The sequence below is a fragment of the Neodiprion fabricii genome, chromosome 1 (assembly GCF_021155785.1).
Source record: "Neodiprion fabricii isolate iyNeoFabr1 chromosome 1, iyNeoFabr1.1, whole genome shotgun sequence".
In the NCBI taxonomy this organism is placed as follows: domain Eukaryota; kingdom Metazoa; phylum Arthropoda; class Insecta; order Hymenoptera; family Diprionidae; genus Neodiprion; species Neodiprion fabricii.
Window position 1 is genome coordinate 24,320,203 of NC_060239.1, and position 26,103 is coordinate 24,346,305.

The 26,103-nt window shown below is 41.3% G+C and overlaps 1 protein-coding gene across 2 annotated transcripts in view; it reads right to left on the bottom strand.

Annotated features, from left to right (window-relative positions):
- The window catches only part of LOC124177685 (proto-oncogene tyrosine-protein kinase receptor Ret), a 58,149-nt gene extending 35,748 nt beyond the window's left edge, over window positions 1–22,401 (bottom strand). For both annotated transcript variants that reach the window (XM_046560337.1, XM_046560328.1), the window contains exon 1: window positions 21,878–22,401. In XM_046560337.1, the coding sequence (XP_046416293.1) occupies window positions 21,878–21,929 (52 nt within the window). In that variant the 5' untranslated portion in view covers window positions 21,930–22,401. The remainder of the gene's footprint in view (window positions 1–21,877) is intronic.
- Window positions 22,402–26,103: the final 3,702 nt, after the last annotated feature.

Sequence of the window (26,103 nt, forward strand, 5' to 3'; positions counted from 1 at the left end):
TTTCGTCAAAAAATACCACAGAACGATCAGCTAAATCATTAGGTCAAGGACCTGGACAGCCAGAACTACGGAGCGCTTGTCCTGGAAGTCGAGTTCCTGCAGGTAGTGGATATGGTGCATAGAAACTACGGGGCGCTTGTCCTGAAAGTCGAGTTTCACCAGGTAGCAGACCTGGAGCATAGAAACTATGGAGCGCTTGTCCCTGAAGTAGAGTTACATCAGGTAGCAGATCTGGAGCGCAGGAACCATGGAGCGCTTGTCCTGAAAGTCGAATTCCTGCAGGTAGTGGACCTTGATCGCAGAAACTACGGAGCGCTTGTCCTGGACGTCGAGTTTTACCAGGTAGCGTACCTGCTCCGCAGGAACCATGAAGCGCTTATCCTGGAAGTTAAATTTCACCAGGTAGTGTACCTTGAGTGCAGAAACTACGGAGCGCTTGTCCTGGAAGTCGAGTTGCACCAGATAGCGGGCCTGGAGCGCAGGAACCACGGAGCGTTCGTCCTGGAACTCGAGTTGCACCAAGAAGCGGTCTCGGAGCGCAGGATCCAGGAGGTAGAGAACCCGGTACTCGAAATCTGCGCAGCGCGATTCTCATACGTCCGTTCTACTGCGCGGTTGTTTCCAGACTGAGGAATTCGGCAGATTTTCGTCGTCGACGATTACTATAGATTGATAACGTCAAGAAAAAAAAATTTTGGGTGTTGTCGTTTTCTGAACATCCAAGCAGCCGAACATCCAAACTTTGGTTTCGAACTTTAATACTATGTATGATAATACTACTATATGTATATGATGTATGATGTATGATTTTGCTGCTGAAAGAGCGTATTCACCAAACATAAGGCTTTTCACCTTTACTTATTCTGTCGTCTAAGTTTAATGTAGACATGTACTTTGAGTGGTTTTGTATCGAGTGGCGCGAGAAAAAAAGCATCCGCCCATGTACCACGAAATTCACCTTTTTGGCGCACACGTCCTTATACCATTCCACATGCCATGTATATGCGGTCATGCAGATATGACCCTACTACCTGTAGGTTATTTAACAGTTCCGTCAGCCGCGAGGTAAGAACTTTAGTCTCGCCTGTTTTTAATTGGGGTCGTCACGACAGTCGAGTGACAAAAGAAGCGTTCTAACGAACACTGGGTTGTGCAAATTTTATTATGTACGACACGCAGCGAAAAGAATAATTTATACTCTTCAAAGATTACACGTACATGTTAGTACAACGTTTTCTCAACCTTCTGCCTTGGAAGCATCGCGATCCCACCTTTGTGGCCGATGTTTCCTTCGAGAAATTCAATTCCCTCTTCCTCGCGAAAACTCCACTGAATCACTAACGACCCCTGACAAAGACGAGACTTTGACGTCCTCGACCCGTTCTCTTCGGCGCAGTTTGCATGATTGAAAATGGTTGCTTGACATGTCGACGATCTTGGTATCGGAGAGGACCAAGCACTTGGTAACACTTTATTCTAGACTGATCAAATTTTTGTTTATTTTATAATTATTTTGTATACTCAATGTACGATTACCTCATAATAAAATTATCGAAATGTATCGACTTTTGGTCGACCAATCTCATCAAGTTGTCGGTATTCGTCGTTCCTCGGAATACAAGCCTCCGTCGACTGGTATCAATCATCATTTGATGACAACTAATAAATCGTAGTGAGCTGCATAAGAAGATTAATTATCTTCATGAGTAATTACACTCTGATCGAATCTCGGATTTTTCTCATTTGTCAGAGTGAACTCATCGCGATGCTAGCTTTCCTCGAGGTAATTTGATCAGGCGTAGGTACAACGTGCAAATATTCCCTATGATATTGATCCAAGGTTCGCAGGAATTGGTAGGCACAAGTGTAGGTGTAAGTAGTGTCAAACACGGGGAGCGATGAACCCGAAAACTGCGTTTCACAGATCTTGAGTACCCCGGAGGCTTTGATCTAGTCGGAAGTGCGACAGGAAACGTTGCAGGGGGAAAAATGGTGTAAGGAAATTGTTGAAGTTACGATAACGGTTTGCGGTAACGTCGAGAGTTCCGTGATGAGGGGAGAATATAAGAGGAGAAAAAAAGGGCAGCGAACGGGCACCGAACGATGGAGATAAAAGTTGTGAACCCAAAGTCATAGCCTCTAACGTCTAACGTCTAAAGTAGGTGTAACTCAAGTTCTTTTTATATCGTTTCGGTGGTTTTCACCACTTAAAACGTTGAAAGTACGGTTTTTATGGTACTCGCCCCGAAGAAACTGAGTGACTCTAAATTACCACCGCTCTGTCTTGCGGCGTGGAAGGCGTAGGTGGCATTGAAAAGTAATTAGTGACACGCGCTCACAAAGTGTGATAGTAATTTATGTAACCTATAATACGCTTCTGAAGTTCTTCCGCTGAGCAGTATTTCATTCCTTGGCTTGAATCGAATAAAAAACGGTGAAAAGAATCAAACGAAAAAGGTTTTTCTTTATCTTGGAGAAAAATCATCTCGTCAATCCGATAACGTGATTCGATAACGGCCGCTTATGACGATCGACTGTCCGTCAGACTGTTTTTGGCGGTGTAATACAGGCGTGGTTAGCCTTAATCAAGACTTCGGCAAACACGACCCACTTCCAGACCCTTCCTGCTCAAGTGAATTCAATCCGCCCACGTCTTATTAACTTATACTAAACTCTGCACAAAGGACCCTGAACAAACCCATTCGCCATCAAATAAATTTCGCCCAACCTCTTCGTCGCTTCTCAAGAGATATATGGATTTTACTGCGTGTTTTGCGGTTCGTCTCCATTACTATTCTCCAAGGTGCGCATTAGGCTGGACTAGAAAAAACACTCAATGTGCTTAACAGTTAACGCTGTACCATCCAGCTGTGTTTCACCGTTTCACGAGGGTTTAAAGAAAATAGACAGTTTCCAAAAATCTGGAATTAGATATTCGGAGAAGAATCGAGACTATCATTTTAGGATAAATCTCAATTTACTTCGACGTATGTACTATCAAAAATTCACGAGTAAATATTTACGGATCATTGTTTTAATACAGTTTAACGTTACTTGTGAAATGAAAAAAAATTGTAAGTAATGAATGAGAAAGACACCGCAAGATCTGCGGCACCTTTTATAGACGGTTTGGATCTCTTACAAAATCATAATAATTTTGAGATATGTGAGAATTCCTTTCCCTCTTAACGTTGACGGTGGGCTTGCATATCATACCCGATAAAATGAAAGGAAGGTACGACGGCTAGGCGCGATGATCGCGTAAACAACCGGTTTACCATGAAAGGGACAATCCTATTTTGCTACTAATAGGCGGTACCGTGTGGTGGTAAATATTTGAATTAAAAAAATGTCCATTACCGTTTTCACCGTAACGTTCCTCGGAGAGAGTGTATAGATAGGGATACGATTACACTATAAAGTGGCGTCCTGTTGACAAATATGCCTTATGTATGCGACATGTTGGCTGGCTTCGTCGGAGGTTACAATAAAACAGCGCTTCCACGTTTTCCCACCTGTACTTCGATCCATAGGGTTTTGCGAATAATGGTTGAAAATTTGCCAAGTGAACAAAGGTGGCGTAGTTGGTTCACCTCTTACGAACAAACTCGTCGGGCATGCATTGTCAAAAAACAAATTGACAGTCGAAAATCCTAAAGGGTCCAATAACCCTTTTGCCCGTTTCCTTACTTTTCAGATGATCTCGGATCAACGTTTTGCAACGTATCCTGTTTAGCGAAAAATGTCCCGAAAGAATTGCGAGTACCGGTCTTCCGCGGTATTAGAGCACCTCATAGATGACACTCTCGAGTTCGTCCGTCCGAGAATTCAGTGCCAGCAGGAATGACCGGCCGATTATAAGGGGGAGAAAACTGTCGGCGACTTACAGCAAACACACTCCGAAGCCAGAGGGCGAGCACCCGTTTGCTGGAATAACAAGGTGGAATTGAGGGGATGGAAGAATGGGAGTAAAAAAGATAGAGCACAAAGACGATGGGACTGAAAGAGGGAGGATGAGGAGCTGGTTTACGGCGCTTCGAAGGGAAAGGATCAGCGGTGCAGTAGAAGACGGAGATCAAATTAACTTCCATTATGGAACTACACGTGTCGAACGGCTTTGTCAACGACACAAGGCGGATTATTGTCTGGCCCACAGTGTGGCAGTCTCGCTAACAGCCTCGTCGTAGAATCCAACAAGCACGACGACTGCGCGATATCTTCACGCGTGGATATCACATCTGTACCCACAATGCGATATTACGTACCTATTATGTATCGTCAACTTCGGCGCCGCGGTGTTTGTTCAAGAGACTGTTTGTAGTTTGGCCCGAACGACGTTACGTGGCTTAGTTTAATAAAAATATCGTCCCGATGTCTCGTTCCTAATATATCCGGATTTGCAAGTTACCTTCGCTCCGGGAGAATTGACACACTCAAGATGATGCTAATAGTCATCATGGAGTTGAAGTTCGTAAGGTTAAGGTAAAGGTGTGTTTTTAGGAATAAATCGTCATTTTGCAACTCAACGATTGTCCAGAATTCGGTAAACTACAATGAAGGTGAATGTGCTCATACTTTGCAAGCTCAACGCCTTGAGAAATGAGGTTGGAGCTGGTAACGTTGGCGTAACGATGCATGTTTAGGAAAAATAATTTCTACGCAACTCGTGGATTGTCCGAAATTAATTAAACCCTAATGGAGCATAACGTGCTCATACTTTGAACAGCCAACTCGTGCAAGACCATTCTAAACTTCCGAAGTAATGATATTTTTCTAATGTTTCGTTACGTCAACGTTACTAACTTCAACCTCGTCTTGAGAATTATTCTAGAACCGCGAAACCGTGATTTTTGTTTCAATGCTTCGACCGTTTTCATTCGTTCTCAATTTTTACGATTCTTTTTAGAAACACCACGACTTGAAGTAGAAATACGCGTTACAATAAGGACAAAAATTGCACACACGTTGTATCAGTCAAATAGTGATTGCGAGTTCTTATACTCGTATTTTTTCTAAAAGTCGATCGATCTTGTAAAGTTTCGAACATCACCGACGGTAATATCGTTGGTGTTTCACTTATCCGACATTATCAATGATTCTTGAAACTTTGACGGAACAAAAGCACTGCGACTGACGCTATTGATTAAATTGAACCTAAAATGAAGCAATGCTTTTGAAGGAAATTGCTCAGTGTAAGGGACACTTCTACGAAAACGATTTAATCTCTATTCAACGAAACATCTCCAAATTTCGCAATTACACTCGGCACGTGTATAGCTGATTTACATCGACGCTGCAACACTTTCAGCCAATTTGTGAATCAGTAATGACGGTAATTCCGGGGTGAAACAGGAGAATTCACCGCCGCAAACGGTTTCTGGTTAGTAATCCTTGTATTTACCCACCAAACAACCCCGAAGTACTTATATTAAAACCCGTCACGTTCTAACGATTAAAAAATGTTAATATTATGTTTCGACCGAATTCATTGCAACACCTTTGTTCCAATGAAAGTGCTTGACGTAATTTTCCCGCCAAAATTTTTCCAGACCACTGTAAAATTTTTCATCGCATGCTTGTATTCGTTGACTTTCTACCGCGGTCATAATCCAGCTTTGTAGAGGAAAGGCGGTTGCGGGTTTGTTATGGAAACCCCATGGGCCTCGGCCGCACCCTGTAACCTAAATACTAAACCATACAACATTATGCAGACGACGAATGCATGCACATATTTATATACACGTGTATAGTGTTTGTTCACAATGATAGTAAGAGGTTTGCGCTAATTAAATAGCTATGCCAGATCACTTCCTCGTTCCAACGTATTATCATATTAGCCTGATGCATATGATATGTCGCGTTACGTATTATATTTATTTTTCGGTACACGCATGTACCTGTTTATTTATTTTTTATTGTTCTTTTTTTTTCCCCCATCATCCTTTTTCATCGCATTGAGGCACGGCTTGTTATTTACACTTGCGTTCGGACACGTCTATCACGAGCGAGATTTACTCCGGTATAACCTGTGCAGCAGCAGCTTTGAATTTCGAATTAAACTCGCAGGGGAAACGACGCTGTTTATTACTGATCGTATCGTTTTTATAACGCATTCTCGACATCCACGCGCTTCTGTGTCACCGTACAAATTACTCTCATAAATTCCCTACTGAAATGACAAAAACAACAAAGGATGAATCCTACGTTTTTCTCAATAACATTTGATTATAGTTTTGCTTAATAATTTTAAGCGATTATGAAACTTGTATAACGCTTTTCAAAATGAAAGGTCTTTGACAAATACTGATATTGGTACATACTATAGTACTTCAAAAGCTTGTAGCATCCGTTATTGTAAAATTATGGAACATATGACCCAGTTGGACTCTGTTTGGAAAAAATTTGAACCCCCCTTTAATGATTAAAACCTCGAGGTAAACGACAATTTCAAACATTTCTATCACACCTTTCAACCTCGCAACATTCTCGTTCCGACAATGAAATAACTGAGTTTAATGAGGCATAACTTCTGCGTGCTAAATAACATTTTGTACCCTTAAACGCAAGCTGCTTATGCGAATGAAGTGGATTCGTGGATAAGTACTCTGTAGGAAAAGGTCTCCTAGTTCTGTTAAGCATTTTTCTTTCGCAAGAAATGGTTCTTTTTTATCAAAGCAATTGAATAAACTAGACTAATTATTTATTTATGTCCGAGAACAATTTTTTACTGAATTCAAAAGAGCTCTAATGAGGAGCAAATTTTTCTCGGAGTTTACTTTGCGTTGGCGTTGAATCGATATTGACAGTATGACGGATGGGTTTAATTTATCACAGTCAAACGCGTTATAGATTGTACCAGATTCCGGAAAAAGACATTCGTATTATGATATTCGCAAAGGAAATACGAATATATTCCACAATTGTTATACATCAAGAATTTTCAAGCCATACACGGATATTCCGTATTTTCAATACGCTATATCAGAATATTTCATTAGCTCGCGACATGTCACCTCATAAACAAAGCTACGTTCAAATTATATAAATTTTTTAAAATCTATTGCATCCATTAGTTGTTATAATGTAATGATTGTTCCTTGAATTACTACACATTTTTAGAAAAGTCTTTAAAAGAAAATGAGGGAAACAAATGTGGAGATGCAATTTTTGGTCCAATAGAAGCAGGAAATTTTACACACAGAACCACAATGTCAGAGTTAGAGAGACAGAAGGAAATTCGTAGGTGCTTCGGTATATTTTTGTGGATAAAAATAAGGTTATAAAATATTTCACAAAAATTATGAAGAGTCTTTCAAGATCAGATAAAGAATCACTAAATTATATGTCATTCCAGTTTTATTACAGCTGGCGTTGGATAACTCTTCACTGTAACCGTTTCCCTGCTCGTTTCAACGGGTGAAAAAATTGCATTTCCGAGGATAATGTAATATATCATTCGTATGTTACGTATATCTCTTAATCTGGCTGTATGTTAACCTTGCCATTCGCTGAAATCGCTGCTCTGCATGTCACGTGCGGGACAACGCGCCAGAAAATTCACTCGAAAGCACTCGAACCTTGAACTTCTATCTCCCAACCGCAAAACTGCCTCAGTTTCATTAAATATTCTAATTGCTCCCGTTTCGACTCTTACCGACATCTACTACACGAAATGTGCCCATTATTAGATGCCCGCTGCAATTTAGGGAACGTAATAAATGCACGCGTTATGCACACGTTGAGGTGCGATGAATAAATTAACTGCTAGATGTTCATTTCATACGTACATTGGAAGCTAAAAGGATCGATATTGGATTAATAAATTGGGGAATGTGAATTTCTGAAAAAAATTCTCAAGACGTACAAAATCTGGAGGATAAGAATTCAGATCGATTCGGTATCAACTATTTTCGAAACCGCCGAATTTTACGTTATTATTTAACAGTGGCGGTCAAAAGTTTGAGCAGATCATCCAACGAAATTAGGTTCAATCTTTTTTCGTCCACAAATTTGAGGGATGTTGGGACGAGGATTAATTTTAAGGAATGATAGAGTTTAAACCGAGTTATTCTATTCCCAACATTTCCTCAATGGCTTCGAAACTCTCACTAAATTATCCCCTCTTAAAAAACGCCAAGTGAATTCGACTTTTCGAATTACGTACGGCAATTCCACTTTACAGTAAATCATTTCACCGTGATCATATGTTTTTTTTTTTCATGTAAGTGTATCAGCTTGCGAGAAGTCAAGCTGATTCAGTAAGTTATATTAAAATCTATCAACGTTTACGTTTTACCGAAGTAATTCGGTGACTCGAGACTAAACAATTTATCAAGTTGGTTTAAAGAAGAATATGATTGAGAAAAAGTTGAACTTGTGCACTTGTTTCTTTACAACGGAATTCACGCTGTTCAAAGATATCGAGTGTTGTTGGTCCTTATCGCGAAGTTCAAATAGGTACTTAAACTATGATAAAACAAAGTCTAAAGCCAACTGTAATCTTTGTTTGACAGCAAACACGAGAATTGACACGACTGAATAATTTAGCTCAGTTCACGTGCTCTGGCAAATGATTACGGTCCGAAATTTCGATAATTCCAGAATTGCATCCCACGGCGTTATTCGTTTTACAAACGCGAGTCGAAGCGTCCCGTACCTAAAAGTTTCCCGTTTTATGGACACTTTGAACCTGGCGGTGCCGTTGCACCGTGATCTTTGCAGATCGATAGCTGCGTTTGACGGAAGACCAGGAATTGAGCATGTATAAGGTATTCGCGGCGATAGCGACGAACTTCCACGTTGGGGTTAAGGCCACAGACTTGCATGCTTCTAGGCAATAAGTTGCCCGCGACTGCGACTAGAGACAGCAAACAGAAGGCTCACCGAATCGATACCTTAACGGTAACATGCATCTGTCTTGGTGCACGTTAGACACATCACGGAGGGTGTGATACACCTTCGCACAGGCCTGCATTCGTTCCCGGCATCGTGCACCGCGGGAAGTTCGTGCATGAAAGGTGATGGAAACGACGGCACGTTGTGAAGTCACCGTAAAATTTATTTGTGTGCACGCTTTATGCCTGTCCTGTTTTCGTTAAGAATAGGTAAGATAAACTTCATTTCAATGAACTTTGATGGAATTGGTGAAGCGAATTTTCTTTCAATATAGACTGGTAAAAAGTATGTAATTTAGAATTTTCTACTTGACGTAACAAAATTCAGAACGCGCAGTAAAGTTAACGATATATCGAAACAAAAACACGACAATATGTCAAAACGTGAAATTTAAACTAATAAAGTTAAATACCAATCGATTCGTGTAGATCTTTCGAATTTTTAAAACAATAGCTTTTTTGTTCGTAATAAATAAATATACCAAAAATCGTCCGAGATAATTTTTCTTGATCTTGCCGGTGGGTGAAAAGAAAAACCCGATACACGCCTTTACTCGTTATAATTTACAGATGATAAACTTGTGATTAAACAATAATTGCATTATTATCATCCAAAATCTGACGCAGACGATCTATGGAGAATTTATTCCGAAATTAAACACGAGTCATAATTTATCAGATTCGGACAAGCAATGTGGAATTTTTTGTGAAAAATTGGAGAATAATGTTATTTCCCTGAAGCTGTTAACGTAACGAGGTCTTACCATTTAAAATTCTCCCCTATGTCACGAGGACTTCTTTAGTTACGAGTAACTAGATTAGCTCAAGTGAGCCTTTTGATTCATTATTTTATCACCTCTGACAACTAGTTTCAACCATATTTTTTCCCGGACTGTACGTCCCGTACATCTTTAACCCTTCAGTGCCCGGTGATGGTAAAGAAAAGAGAGAAAGAAGTGTAAAAAAATATGACGAGCTTTGGGCCATTGTCTGTAAACTTCTGATGCCGGAGTTTCATCAAAGATTTCATATGTTCAATAACTAAAATTTAGAAACCAATTTTTCGTGTACATCGTGACCCGGAGAAACGTTTTGCAGTTAAACGGAAGTACGTTGTGGGAGTTGAATTCAATCATAGTAAGTAAGAATTTTCAAACGTCGTCACAAAGCGTCTTTCCGCGAACGGTCGGCACGAGACCTGCCTGCTTAAGGGTGAACCAAAAGCGAGAGAATCCCCGTCGTCCTCTGCTGGAACGGCCAACGCCGCAGGTATAAAACTCTGTATAATAATACACACCTATAAGCCATTGTTGTGTACCTTGAAATTCAACCTGTCCTACGCCAGGATGCGTTTTATGCCGTGTAATGCTAATGTCCCTCAAGGATCGATAACAGGGGTTCGCCCAATGCTCCGTGTCGACGCTCCTGCTCGTGGCGCAGCGGCCTGCAGGATGAGGACGACGCGTCGACCTCCGACTTGAAGTCTTCTTACTTACTGCAAAAGTTTGTTTAAACTGTATAGCTGACGTAGCCCGGTGCGTCGGTTGATCAAGAAGTGATTAGGGGGACTTCGAGACGTCCTTTTGATCGCCTGATCAAAGGGCTGGATTCTCATTTTGGCAAACTTTTCGGACAAACGCCGTGAGTTTTTACAAATTCGCGATAATTCGTTCTGCTGGTCGTGCCAAAAAGCACATTCGAACGAATTTGAAGATCTTTAAACACACTTCGAACAGTTTCATGGTATAAATTGCAACCTTCTACGTGGCGCGAGCTTTTCCAAACCACATTTTTCATCAATCTTACGCAAACTTTGTCCCAGCAATCACATATGAAACTGCTAATCACTATCCTGCTGTTTAGCAATTTTTTTTTCTTTATCGAATAATTGACCGGCAGTCTTCGGTCTTTAGTCTCATCGTTGCTGGAACGAGCTTCTTCAAGACGAGCAATTTGTCATTACCGGCTCTTCGGGAACCAGTGCTATCAATTGTTCCATCCGAGCGGTGGGCAGAGTTTCTTTTTTCGTCTCTGAGTTACATTTTTACTCGGCTGATGGACGGGCTCTGCACCCACGGTGAAAGAATTTCAAGCTCGACTGGAGTGAAATTTGTGTGCGGAGGTTTTGACGATCGAAGACGAACCGTTGGAGAAACAAGACGGAGTCTTCGTTATTCGAAAATTGCAGACGGCCATTACTTTCAGTATAATTGGCAGGGGAACGGCGCTTGGCGGTACATCTATACGGTACCACCAAGCACTTCCCGTAGTAATTATGAAAAATCAGGTTGATGGGTCTGTGGTTGATTTTGGCCGGATACTGTTACGGAGCGATAAGATTCAGGATCGTTATATGACCGTCGAAGTTTGAGAACAACAAATAGCGTAAGGCTGGAAACTGACGTGACTGTGGCAGAGTTTCGCTCGATAGTCGGACGACGGGACCGTGAAGTCTATCAAGCAGATCTATTTATACTCAGGTATAAGGTATACGCGATCGTTTCGTTCGGCATGATTTAAAGTGTTGCGCTTCGGTTCGAGATATAAATATATAAATACGAGACATTTGCTTCTTGACGTCTAACATGTACTGTAAAGCGTCTAGATACTATAAATAACACGGTTAATTGGTCGCTTATACATAGGCAGGGAGGCTCGTTACGCGAGGCTTCGGGTACGCTGCAGCAAATTGCCGATATGAAGATTGCCTCGAGGAAAAAAAAAATTAAAGTAAACCAAAATAAAAACACACAAGATTATTATCTCTTCCGTACTGCCCCCGGGCTGATATTTATTATTTCGGAGTTTTTATCTGCTCCACTAATTCCAAGCCAAATACTAACGTACGCGATGCGCTGCAGTGCACAGAAGTCACACAAGATTATTAATTATCATTTTACGAGTACGATAATTACTCGGCGGAACGTATAAAAGTCAGATCTTGGCACGTGTCGCATCGAATTAAATAATCATTCTCGGTTAAAACTACCTCCGGTCTTTTAAAAGCGAGATAATTTCAGGCCTTAAACCAAGTTCATCCACCCCCTGATCAATATACGCTTATTCGCTACCCGAGTTAGTCAAGGCAACGAGTATCGAAGATGAAGCCTTTGGGGGGTTGAAGAGTTCAACTTGGCTTACAGCTCATTCGCTCATTCCTTCTTTTTTAATATTTTTCAAATCGTACACATTACGAATGTTAATTATTGCCAAGCTTATCGTTTTTATCCTGTACAGCCACGAACGATACGACGATTATTGTCGTAAAATCTCTTCATGATATCGATTCCAAGTATTCTTTGCACACTCGATGAGTCACACAGAGTCAAATTTGTCACATAGAGACCGTGATCTAGAAGCGGCGGGGCGAGGACAAATTACACAGTAATCGCGGCGTAATATCAAGTAACGAGACCATAGAAGACCAAATTCGAGCATCGCTGAACTCTTCCTTTGGTAATTCGGATATACGGCGATAATTCAGACCCTCGTTCGCGTTCTTTAGGATATTCGCTAAGCAGTTGTGATCACGAGGAGAGTCTAGGGTGAAAATAACAGTGCAGAGATCCATAAAAAATGGGACGAAATTAACCTCTTTGACGAATCAATTTGTACCCGTCAATTTTGGACAATTTTCCTCGCAATAAAATCAAACGCCTCTACGTTTCTAAAGTTACGCATTGTTAGGCGCCGGGCGGGAATTTTATAGGACAAACAAATTAGATGTATGCCATCGGTTAATGCACATACCCATGATACATTTAGCAATGAGCCGTGAACCGTGGGTGAGACACTTTGTTATAACAGTGCGGACATCCTAAATCAATGTCTCTATTGACGATACGTTATCTCCAGATATCATTCGACCTTGCACCTTCTCCGATCGCCCCTCACCGACCAACCGACCATGGAATGGCCGGTGAGGTTGAGTTGTAAACGAGGATGGCAGAGGGGCTCGTGAATAGGTAACTGCATAGAGACTGATCTCGCTGATGAGTCAATGTTGTCGGAAGCGAGGTTTTTTTCTTTCCCCCCCCCCTCGTCGAGTCTGACCTAGGCCTAGACTCGGCTGTCGTGACCACGTCATTAGGTAACCTTTGATGTACGGTGTCCAAGAGTTTCCCCTCGCAGTAAGGGATACGATTAGTGCGCAAGTTCGCTTTTATGCAGGAAACTGTAATGACGACGATACTGCGATCTGTTATTTGGTGTCAATCTAACGCGATCTCATAACAAATTTCAGAATTGACCACAAAAACTGATCCCGGTCATCAGTTTCTGTTGCGTTGTACACTGAGAAAAATTTCATTTGTTATAATGACTGGAAAAATTCAGTAAAACAAGTATCGTTAGAAAAACTGTTTGAATAATGTTTGGAATTACGAAAAACGAGGTACGCCTAACCATTTTGCGCTATTGCCGCTCCTTTTTTGGTAATTGCAACGCAAAATCAGTTCGTTCGGTTTATTGAAATTTTTTAATTATATATGGCTTCAACGTCAATTTATATAGTAACACTGATCGTAATAAAAACGAATAGTAAAGGATACTAGACTTTCCGGTAACAACTACAAAACCAATTTTCATTTTGTACCTAGAACTATATTTTTCGATTGTGGTAAATAATGAAAGTAGTCAAGGACTTTAAATTTCTCTCTGCGTAGTTTTGGGTTGCCGATTATTGACTGCGGGATCCATAGATACAGCAATGTGAAATCACACACATGTATTCTGCGTATTCTCAATTCTATGATGACGTCATTGCGACTCTGCTTCGAAATTTCCGAGCTTATATATCACGCACCTGTCGTCATCCAGTGAAAAGTAGCTAAAACTGCGAGTTGATTTTTACCGACAGGTTCGGGCTGCCAAAATGCATACGCGTGTTAGTGACGAGCACCGTTCTCGATCCGAAAATTAAACTATGTGTGCGCCACACGCACGCAAACGCACACAAAGTCGCTTATCTGTTTGTCAGGTCTTTATACAGAGTGATGTTCCGGTGTTTTCGGGAAAAAACGTTATACTATACCGCATAACTATACGTGTACCGTAGCCGACAGACGTTATAGGCAGCAGGAAAAGCAGAGACGGCGGTGCCAGATTACCTATCGTACCTCACAGAAGCTCTGACAAGCAATTAGTAACGGTACCGCTCTATCGCGTTCTGAAAATACCGTGGAAACGAAAATAAAAATTCGGTGCTAGGCACACGGAATGGATTTGAACACATGCAAGGTTCGATTTTTAAACAAACGATCATTTAAACTCAACAAGTAGCGTGCGATATCTCTCCGCAAAATGGGCCACTGCATTGCGACTGTAAAGTTGAGCCTATGAATTTAATTACTTAATTCTCCGCAGGCCACCTGAATCGGATTCAAATACGTATAATCCTAAGACCAAACTTCCGGCAACCGGAAAGGCTCCAAAGCCCCGAATTAAGAAAAGACAGGCGGTCCGTCAGGCGGTTCTGAATGAATATTTCCATCAGGTTAACGGTTAAGAATTGGCGATTGACGTTCGCGCGGTGCAGAAAGCGGGCAGACAGACGTACCAAACACATATAAGACGCTACTGCGTCACGCGGAGCTTTAATTAACGCCTTCTGTTTGCACACCTTCTCTGGCGGCTATAACACTAAAATAGGAAACGCAATATCCTTGTCTGGTCTGACGCGAGACTCGACTCGACCAGACTTGGTCTGGTTCATGGCTTTGGCTTGGGTTAAATCCTGATTATACCGTACGTGGTGCGTCCGATGTAATCAATTTCAACACTGGACGAGACCTCGGATTTGAAGAGTCATCTGGAGGATTGATTCTGGAGAGTGGACAGTAGCTTATTGTTGGAAGCTGTACAAATGTCACAATTCCAATGCGTCGTTGTGGTCTTGACAACCAGAAGCTATCCTTCCGAATTTCGAGTACTGCAATTTTCGTGTAACCGCAGAGAAAAATTCAGCCGGCAAAATTTGGAAAAAGATCAATTCATTCAGGCCGAGTCCAGACCAACAAGATGACTCGGCTTATTCTGATAACCATGGAATGACGCGTGTTGTTTTTTCTCTATTAAACACACGGTTGACCTTCGATCTCTGAAACTGAGCCGAACGCCTCGGACTTGGAAACCATTGTACAAAATATCGGCCGGACATCCCTCGAGGATAATAAAAAGAACTACAATCGCCTTTGGCCTTGTGTTGGGAATACGCAATAACGGTTCGAGCCAATATACTCATCACGTGTTAATCGAGAACGGGAACCAAGAGGCCGACATCGCGGGGTGCTGGTTGAGAAAAGACGCCTTCTCATCGGTTCCCAACGTACGACCACATTATGGAAAGATCGATAGCGGCTACTCGATTCGTGGCTATATTCGTCGGTCGACTCGCAGCGGATGAAGACTTCAAGATCCGAGATTCACGTCAGTCACTGTCTTTTCAGGCTTGGCTTGGGTTTGCGGAGCGGCAGGGGAACCGATAAGGAAACTGCAGTCATGAAATGGAGTCAAGACGGTGCAACCGTAATGAGGATTACTAGTCCAATCAGGGCTGCACGCTTGTTACCGAGGAGGTGAGTGTCTCGACGAGAAGCTCTACCGCACGGAAACGAAAGATAAAATTACGCCTGTCTCAATGCAACCTAAATTAAGTCAACCAGCCTGAGAGTGCGAATTCCTGCGTGAGACCGAGCTTCTGCATCGAGTCTCGCTTCCAGCGTTCAAGTCTCCGCTTCAAGGAGACGTGCAGCACCGAGGCGTATATACCTGGATTTGTTATCGATCGGTTCCAAGATTGCTGCAATTAGCGCGGATACACTTATCCGGCCACTCAATGAGCTTGGTCTTATCACGCAGGTACCTGAAGTTCCGAACGATAAAGTTTCGTCGAAATGAGTCTGAATAATCACACTGATATATCAAACAACTTTGCGTCAGCATTTTTTCAACCAAAAAAACCCGATTTCTGATTACGATTCGGTATCGATTCGCTAATGCCCTGCAGTTTTTTAGTTTGCGAATATCCAGTTACGGGCATTCCAATCGCAAGTCAACGTCATTTATGGGTAGATTGCCTTTTTACCGTAATCGGTAACGTGGATCGAATACAATTTTTCTTTCGTAGTACGCAATTAAAAATGAAGTAATCCTTACAACAGTGCAGACTAATTGAAGAAAGCGAACATTTCGGACAATCTTTAACTGCACATACAATTTGTTTTAATTAGCCTTGAGATTTTCGGTGAACCTGATGTATTTAAAATTGCATTATCATTCAAAAAATTTCTCATTAACGTCATCATTCAACGCTCGTCTGACTGTCAGCTGACTTTCATGCTGTCACACGATAGACAAAAGTTTACGGACTATGAAAAGTCAGACTGTTTACATTTCCCTGCGGTGCCTAGTTTCCCTTTCTTACAAGGTCCTCATAATAGTCCGCCTGTAGCATATATTGCCACGAGGTAGCCGACGATGATGGACTGAAAAACGTACTTGAATAACCCCTCGGCGTTAAGTACCCTGCATCGCGTACGAACGTCTCATCCCTCGAAAATTTGTGGCACTTGCTTGACGCAGATATACGGCACGAGAGGCCAAACACACTTAGGGCAAAGCTCCGCAGTGTGTATAACGCAAGTATCACGAAACTCGCATTGAAACACCGTCAAAGCAGCACGTCACGCACCACTAAAAATATGAGAACTGCGTCTGAGTCCTCATCTCAATGCAGAGTTAAATTTTGGTGTAATTTTTCATGTTTTTATTTTCGAACCCTCAAATTTTATACACCTTCAACGATAACAGAGTTCTTCGTTTTTCGGATTGAATTTGAAAGTATGAAAATTCAGGGTATTGTGATCAGAAAACACCATTTTCATGGTGAACTTTTTTACGGGTGGTCACACAGATGTACAGAATCTATTCCCATACTTATTTCGGCCGACAACTTCCATTTTTATCGAGGAAAGGTCAATTTCCGGAACAAAGCACTCTATATACGGTAAATTCGTGCCGCTGATACTTCCAGGTCTGTTTTTTTTTTTTTCTTTTATCTCATATATTCATAAAATTGAGTTTCATAAGTATGAATACGTATATATGTGCAGGACTTTCTTGTCTTGTGAATATTTGGCATATATGAATTAAGTCACCGAGTCCTGCTACGACAAAGTTAAATGGGGACCTGGGATCAGCCGTGTTTATATTCGATAAATTACTCCAAGAGTTCCATCAATCATCTCAGATCAGGTACATAATTACGCGTCTGGTGAAACTTGTGTACACGGATTCAAGCGGCGTTTTAATCCGCCTACATATTTCCCCGCACTTGTGACGCTAAGAAGCATTGACTAAAGCGATTTTTCTTACAAAGTTTCTCCAAAATGTCGAACTTTCTCAGAGCTTCTCGTAAAAGACGATTGAACTGATGTCTACAGAACCTTGCAAAGGATTTCACAAAAGTATAACTAAATTTCTTTCTTTCGTTTTACAAAATTATTCTATCGCACCAAATTTTTCTGAAGATTTTTTGTACGATTTTCACAAGTACGTATAATTACAGCTACAGTAAAACGGCGTTGTCGAGCCTGTGATCACGTATTCAATCGAAACCACTTAATTCAGTCACCTTGGGTCGTAACGCTCAAGACGCGATTTCACCGGATTTGTGCTGGGTAAACCGGGTATCTAATTTCATAGGGATGAAAGGATATGCACGGAAATTATTTTGAGTATTTCCGTTGAAATTGTTTCAAGCCATCAACTCTGAATCAACCAGGAATTATACAAACAATATACGACTTACGATTAGACCGAAGTGCAAAAGCTGAACTTTTGCAACGAAAATCATGAAAAAAGTGACAGAGAAATTGTCGGAGAGATGAGAATATTCGCAATAAATTGGACAATCGATACCATAACTTCGCAATATACGCAGTCCAATTTATTTGCTTTATACAGGATAAATCCCACTGTCATCCCATTTATCCGTATATCATACATTATCCTGGTTGCGATTTTCGAACATCAATATAGTATTTACACCCCTGAAGTTAATCGAAGCGTAGGACGATAAAGGTCAATCAATTTTAGCCAACGCCAAAACCACCCTCTGACACTCTAATTGCATATCTCACGCGAAAGATCGCAGCTGAACCGAGACTTGAGATTATACAGATATAAAGAGCGACGAGCCGTTGATATTTTTCGGGGGGAAAACTTGTCCCGGACAAGGAGCATCGTCGCGTGCACGCGAAAAAGGAGCAATTCAAGGTACGTCTACCTTGGTGTGTAAGATTCAAAGCTTCGTGGACAAGAACACATTTGTCCGTATGGCTGGTACGAGATCAGCAAATATAAACATCAAACATAACGTGCGGTTTAAATTTCACGGAACATATATATATACAAGCGTACGCACACGATGTATGCCAGAGATAAAAAATTATCGCGTCGCGACGATAAGCGAAAAATTCACAAAATAACGGAGTCCGTCGGTGATGCGAACTCTCTACAATTCCTCCACTTTACTCGCGTGCTTGTAAAAACGTGCAAAACTTATCAACAAATAAGGCAAAGAAAAATCCTAAAGTTACGCATTCCTTCAAACAAACATAAAAATTTCCCGTCGGATGATATTTGCAATATCAAGTCAATATTGAATCGAGCCTCAGGATACACATATATATATATCCTTAATAAAAATTGTAAGTATCCCTCGTCTTCCAGGGCTTCGCAATCACGGTTTATTTTTTATTCTTCGTAGACGCGATGCTCACGGTGTCGTATGTGTAAGTTTCGATATGGTACCACACATGTGAGCAACAGCCCGAGCACCTACACAATCAAGTTAGTCAATCGAGTCCCTGGCTTGGGAAAATACTAGCTCTATTATCGGTTGTACCTACGTCATTATAGCGCAGTAAATAGATTGAAAATGGGTGTTCTCTTGGCCAGATAGATACTATTTAGCACAGCGTCGTTGGCTCGGTGCTGCTAATTCGATTCGCGCTAGCATCGGTGAATCGAAAAATTCGCAGCTGGTAGCATCGCCGCATATTTCACAGAATAAATTCTCAAAAAGTTAGTCTATCTCCCCACAATCGACTCGACTGATTGTGAAACTGAATGGTGCCTAATGACACCCGCGGTAGAAAGAAAAAAAAAATAAAAAAAAAATTTCCGTCGCACCGCTGTTCCAACAAATTGCTCGGAAGACTTGAAATTAGGGAGGGTCTAGCCCTGTTCTACTCCCAGAGTACACACCGCCATTCAGAATTGACAACACAATCCACCAACGTCTCGACCCCGTCACGTTTCTTGTGTAAGTATCCCGAGTGGCGACGACCTTTATTTATTGTCGGAACGTCCGCCTAAACCTTCGCAGCTTCCGTTCGGGGCACAAGAAAAGTTAATACCCCTTATAGGTAAGAGCCGAGACCATTGTGCCATCATCGGCTGAGAATATGACCACTGTTATAGTTCAACTGTAATTGGCTAATGCGACAAGCGAAGCGGGGCAGATGAGATCTCGTTAGACGGAAACTGTGCCGCAACGTGTTCATTCCAAGGATTAGGACTCGTGACCAACGGGGAAAAGGCGATCCTGCACAACCGAGAGCAGATAGTCGATGTCTAATTCCTCGCGTATATTGTAACGAAACTTCTGTGCGCTGGTTGAATCATCCGGATCATTCCTCCCTCTCGCTAATTCTGCGGCGTTTACATTATGCCTGTATATCTATTGTATGTATATCGCGATTTGTTGGCTGACACGATACGCCGTGTGGTACAAGACGGGATGGATCAAATCTGGGTCGCGACTCCTACTCGTGATCGTTGGTTTGAAATTGTGTTAATGGACGCTGAGCGTCATTCTCCAGTATCAATTACAACGGTGTTGATAGCTGGACGGCAAAAACCATTCAACGTGGTCTTGATTCTTCTCAAACTCGCATCCTTTCATGATTTGTTTCACGGTGACCGCCACCGGGGTGGGGTTGAAGTTTCGAATTGGAAGTATTCCGAAAGGACCTGATTCCGAATTATTTGGTGCGAAAACTTGGAGTAAAGAAATCGAACTTTTACGAAACGACGAAATTTCGAATAGTCGGAAACCCGAAGGCTTAAAGTTCCGAAAATTCAAGATACGATAGAGCAAAATTCTGAAAAATAAATTTTCGGTAGAGTAAAATTCCGAAAATTAAAATATACACACACGGCACAGTTTACTCAACGACTGGGTGTAAAAATCAGAAAAACCGGAAATCAGTATGACCAGGATTACGAATGTGAAAATATCGAAACTCCAAAACAGAATTCGAAACTTTGATGTTGTATCAAAGTTTCATTTTTTCACACTAAGTTTTACCACCGAAAAATTCGGAATTTGGCGTTTTCGGAATCTCTACTCCGTCCCCCACCACTGTCCTGGACCGGAATTGACTAGAATAATAAAATCGGGGTTACCTCGTTACTAAAAATTTGAGGAATCCAGTCAGTTGTGACAGTAATTTGAATTTAATAAACGGCCCAAGTTAATTCTACTTTTCCGCCAATGATCGTACGCTGAGTAACGAAAAACAAAATCTTATAATTTTCAGTTACTAACGATAGGACGGTAACGTTTATCCCGAATGCATATAATCGGTGTCAATTCTCTCGATCAACATACAATGGTTCTACCAGCTGATCGAATGCAAATTATGTATTTGGCGCATGGAAAGGTATATATGTATTATATGTATATATATTACATATATGCCGAATAGCCCTAGCAAGAATTTATAGTCGGTACGCTGTACATACATTAAGACTAATTAAGAGGGACTGTTAAAACGTTTTGGAGTCAGGTAGTTATTAGGAACAAGAACCTTACTTAGAAACAAGTTTTTGGCGTGGATAAAATGGAAAAAAAAGCGAAAGTAAACGCGGAAGTATTTCCGGCAGAAAGAGGGTCGTGGTTTGAAGTCGGTAGGTTCATCGGTTATAGAAAAAATAGGAAACAAGCCTTGTGCAACGAATATTTCGAAAAAATCACGTGCGCGAGAGACACTCGTTAAGCGTTAAAGCTGAATTCTTCGGGTTGCTGGGATTAGGATGAAACCACCTACATAGTATGTTTTCATTCCTATCCACGATACGGGCAAAGAGTCGAGCCGGCTTATTATTGAATTTATTACAGTCCGACCATCGGCTTGCATAGTTATTCTTGAGTGCAGGATGCAGGTTAGTTAATTCTCAAACAACTGCGTTGCGCGCTCTACGGTAAACTACTGCTGGGAAAACACGCCGCTGCTGTTGCTGGTGCATTCGAAGATGGGCGTTAAATTGTAAACGTACACCTGTCATTAATGCCACAGGTGTTTTCGATGCTCCGATGATCCGGCCTGCACGCCAGTTCAACGTGATATAAAAAGGTATAGATGTAAATAATTCCTGGACGCCGGCTGCTGTTCCAGCTTTCTGTTGGCACCGCAGTTTGTTTACCGTTTCGAACGTGTCTCGAGATGTTTCAAACACGTCAAAAGCTCATTTGATGGATCGACCGAGTCGAGAGTGTACGTACTGCGAAATAAAAGAAAAATTTCAAATCGGAAATAACCGGCGGCTAATAGACTCTTCGAAGGTCACGGCTGTCAAAAAACGACCGATTGTCCATTCGGACTGACTTTTAGCCAGGCACCGTCAAAATATCCTCGATTATAAGGTAACGAGCCTTGCCTCTGCACAAGTGGAACAACGTTGTATTTATACGCAGTAAGTTGGTCTATTTTCAAATCACCGCGTCGAGCGGCATTCGATCATAGTTCACGAATATTCGAGGATCGACTGTTTTCACGAAAAGATAGATAACGCAGGATCGCTGATAGTTTCCGACTCTAATTAACCTGCGCTCTCGATAATTACAAGAAACGAAAAGATGGAAGACAAAGACAAAAAGTAACAAAAAAGAAAAAGAAAAAAAAACACCGTCTTACCTGCGGCGCACGTAGTCAGCAAAAGCAGCAGTCTGACAGTTCTAGTGTCCATCGCCGTGACGTGTGAATTTTCACCAATTCCTCACCTTCCTTACTCGGTTTTCATCGTTTTCGGTAAACCGCTTCTCTTCTCTCTTATCTGACTGCGGTTAGGCGGTTAATTTATTCGCAAAAAATGTCAACCTCCGATTCCATCGACGCGACGCTGCAGACCTGCATCCGCGATACCGTGACCATTTCAAAGCTTGCAAGCTCGCGTAAAAATTCCGCGGCACAAGTCACTGTTTGTCACTGTTTTTTTCTTTTTTTTTCTTTACTTTTCTTCTCTTCGTTCGAAACAACTTTCACGGTTTTAGTCCAAATTCGACAAGCGCGACGCACTCGTGTATTCGATCCCTCAAATCCGAAACGCAATTCCCAAAACTCGAACTCCGATTCTGACAGAATGACCGAGGCGCGTGGCCTGTCAAACGGTTCGTTGAAAGAATGCGCGAGGGTTGCTCCGTGAGCGTCGTGACGCAGCGGCGTGGCGGCCGATACTAAACCGACGTCGTTGCGTCGCGACGCCTCGCGTTATCACCAACTTTTCGCCTGCCGCCCACGCGCATGCGCCGAAATACCTTCAAGCCAGGGGTTGGAGTTACTTTCAATTCTGCCCCGCCGCGATCCATGTTTGCAATACGAAGAGGCGCTAATTGGCTTAAAAAATTTGTCTTAATTTTCACCCCTTTTCACCTTATTAATATTCGCGTGAAACTGGGCGTATTGTAGACTGTATAAATATCGTATACTTTTCGCGTGTATTAAATGTAACAAGGGGCGAATTCGCCGAGCGGTCAACCCTCTCATTACCATTTCTCTATTAGGTGTTTCAATTCTGTGGGAAATTAGAACCGCAAAGAAACGACAGAGAATACTAAATTATAACAGTATGTAAATACTTGTGACGTCGTTTTCACGCAATGGTTTGAGGATCACTTACTCATGACTAATTAATTAATAATTAGCATTGTTAAGAACGTGCTTGGTTTTTTCGAAGCATAATTTTAGAACTTCGTTTTTTTTTAAACCAGGTGGCTAGATACACTGTTACACCGTTGATATATCAATCACTCGTGTTTTTAAATTTATACGGACAAAATTAGAATTGGATAAGAGATGTTAACTTGAAACTCGGTCCTGTATTTCTGCACAGTTTCCATTGAATTAAAGACCACTGCAACTGTCTAGTTTTTCAAACAATAATTGTATTTATAACTAGATATTTTTGCCGTAGTTCGTAAGGAAAATTATTTCTAAACACTGGGGTTCGTAAAAAATGTACTGTAAATTTTAATTACAAAATACGTAAATATTTCGTTGTAGAAGAAAGGAGGTTAAAATAGGTTTTCAGAACTCGACCGACTATTGAAAAAGCGAGCATTTCACCCGAAATATAACCGAGAAATTTCGAAAGAATTGGTTGCCGTTAAAATTCCCTTTGTAGACACAGTGTCAGTCAAAAGTCTGTTGTACCACCTCTCGAAATTGGGTTAATCCCTACGTCTGCGTCGATGTCGCGGGACGATAAGACGAAGATTAATTCCGAGGGATTATCTCAGACTTATGGCCGCCATTGTACACTATATACGATATAAGAAGTTATACATGAAATTTCCGGTTTTCCGTACTTTTCATACCTTTTGGTTCGTATTAATACGCAAAACTCCTGATTCTCACGGTTGAGGAGATATTCATTCGCGTTAAGATAATAGAATTATCGAATTTAGTAAATACCACATTTAGCTCTTCTATAAACGTAAATGAAATAAAGACAATTTTCTGACACAGGGAAATTTTATTACTCATGATATCAATCGTAGTTCAAAATCTTTGAAAGATATGAGTTCTCTGCGTAAGAAACTGCGAATCTTCGGATAAAAATGTCAAATTTGACATAAAAGTTGACAACATAAGAAAAGAACGAGTTTTTTTAGTTCTGTTTAATGGTTTCTGAAAATCTACTTTAAAACGGATTATACGACGGTCGGAAAGCTGAGTCTTTTTTAGATCGAAAACACCTTGAATCTTATTTTCACATCTGACAAGTAGTACGGTTTACAATACATCGAAATTTCGGTTCCGAGTGATTTTCGAATAATGGTCGGATCTGCCCAAATACATAACACACCTGTTCGACGTTACTTTTCATCTTCATATCTGTTTTCTTGTCTCCGTGCTAAAATACGAATTAAAAGCCGACGCGAGAAAGAATTCTCAAGTACGTACCATTGTACCATAGATATAAGGTGTCGCGCGATCGGGTTCCTCAGCTGCAGTCGAGTTTGTCCCCGACGGTTCGAGGTGTTGGTTTTCAGTCAATACCGGCGCCCTTTATTCTAATTGAATTAAAATATCGACCAGAAGAAGAGTCCCGCCAAAATCAACAACGCGGGTGATCGGCACACGTTTGTGGCGAAAGGGTTGCGAGTTGGTTGCTCAGAGAAGCGCGTCGAGCCTCGAAGACGTATTTAGATCTCACGCGTAGCGATATTTTGTCTTTCATTTTCTTAGCAGTGCGGAAGGGTTGGCTTACCGGCAAGCACGTATGATTTAAGACGTCGGGCTTTAGACGGGGCTCAAGTCCGCTTTCTTTTACCCTGATCCAAAAGCCGGCACGAGCCGCGCCGTCACTTATGATTTACTCCCGGAGTCTCGAGCTAAAGAAGGTTGGCTAAAGATCGATACCGTTCAACATTTTATTACGATACAGTCGTACCGTGAGTTGTGCATCAATTATTATACTCGAACTGAGCTACTAGATTATCAACAATTCTGAAGCGCCTTGAGGCAAAGGGTTGGAAATTCGAGCTTTTGTTTATAATAACGGTGTTTTATACTTTTTTTTTTTTTATGCTTTGAGATGAACATTCGTAGCTTACAGATGTGAAATTGTTATCAATCAACAGTGTCCATTTTTTGCTAACCATCGTCCTCGACAACTTTCTCTTCCGCCTCCGATGGTCTTGAGGCAGTTCGTACTCTTGAATCAGTACTTTTCTAATTAATTTCGTAGGTGAATATATCGATAACATTTCCCTACTCGTGAGGTTAGAGAACTTACAAACAATAGCTTGGTTTTGAATTTTGCATTTCCAAATGTTTTAAAATGGAGAAAAATCCATAAAATTCGATCGATTTCAATGTACCTTGACTTGTTGTGTTTAGCCAACTATTTTCTACAATTGCACGGAAACGATTGATTTTTTTTTCAATCCTCAGTTGAATACTACTATTTATTCATCCGAATTGTTGCCCGTGTAATGTTAAAAAATTGAATATTGTCCAACAAACCATTGTAAATAGTTGACCGAACAAATTAGCCAAGGTAGAACGAGATCGATGGGATTTGATGGATTCTTCTTAATTTCAAACCACTGTAAAATGAAAAATTCACATCTAACCTATTGCTTATAATTTTAAGATGTTTTTTCCGGAAGATTTAAAGTAAATTCTCTTAGCTCACGAGTAGATAAATGTCTTGTTATCCAAAACGCGATTATTGTGCATGAAATTAACTACAAAAGTACCGATTCAAGTGTATCAACTCCTTCAAGTCGCTGTAAAATTTAAATTTGATCGTTGGATGCCGCCTCTGTCATCTCGTTGACTCGAGTTGTTCGATCGGAAAAAATTCTAAAAAATGCGTTGTACCCGGTACAAGAGTAGCTGCAACCTTGAGGAGGAAGCAGAGGTCCTAGTCGAACCACGGAGGGCTTAACCCCGAAGGACTCGCATGCCGCATTCTAACTATGATTTATATCCCTCCCTACCCAAGGTTCACGCACTCCCGTTATTTTTACGTGCAGGGTTCTGCTCGGCGTGCACGCATGCACGCACCCCTCTTGCGACAGGCGTTGCACGCTTCAGTAACGAAAAATTGTAAAGGTGGCATCGCCCCTGACATTATTCCGTATTGTCGTGTCACTTTTGCAGGGGTGTAACACCCAAGGGGCCGAATCTCTCCGCACACAGGACGAGAAATCTCTTATCACAGTTACCACGAATTTCTTACCCGTTACCATTTTTTACCATTACCGAAAAATACAGATCTTACTACGAAATGAAAATCAGTTTTGCAGCTGTATAACCGGAAAATCTGCTACGTTTAACTATGTATTTTTTTTTTTTTTTTTGATTCTAGATTTTTGTAAACAACCCGGTAATTTGATGTTGGTGCAACGGTA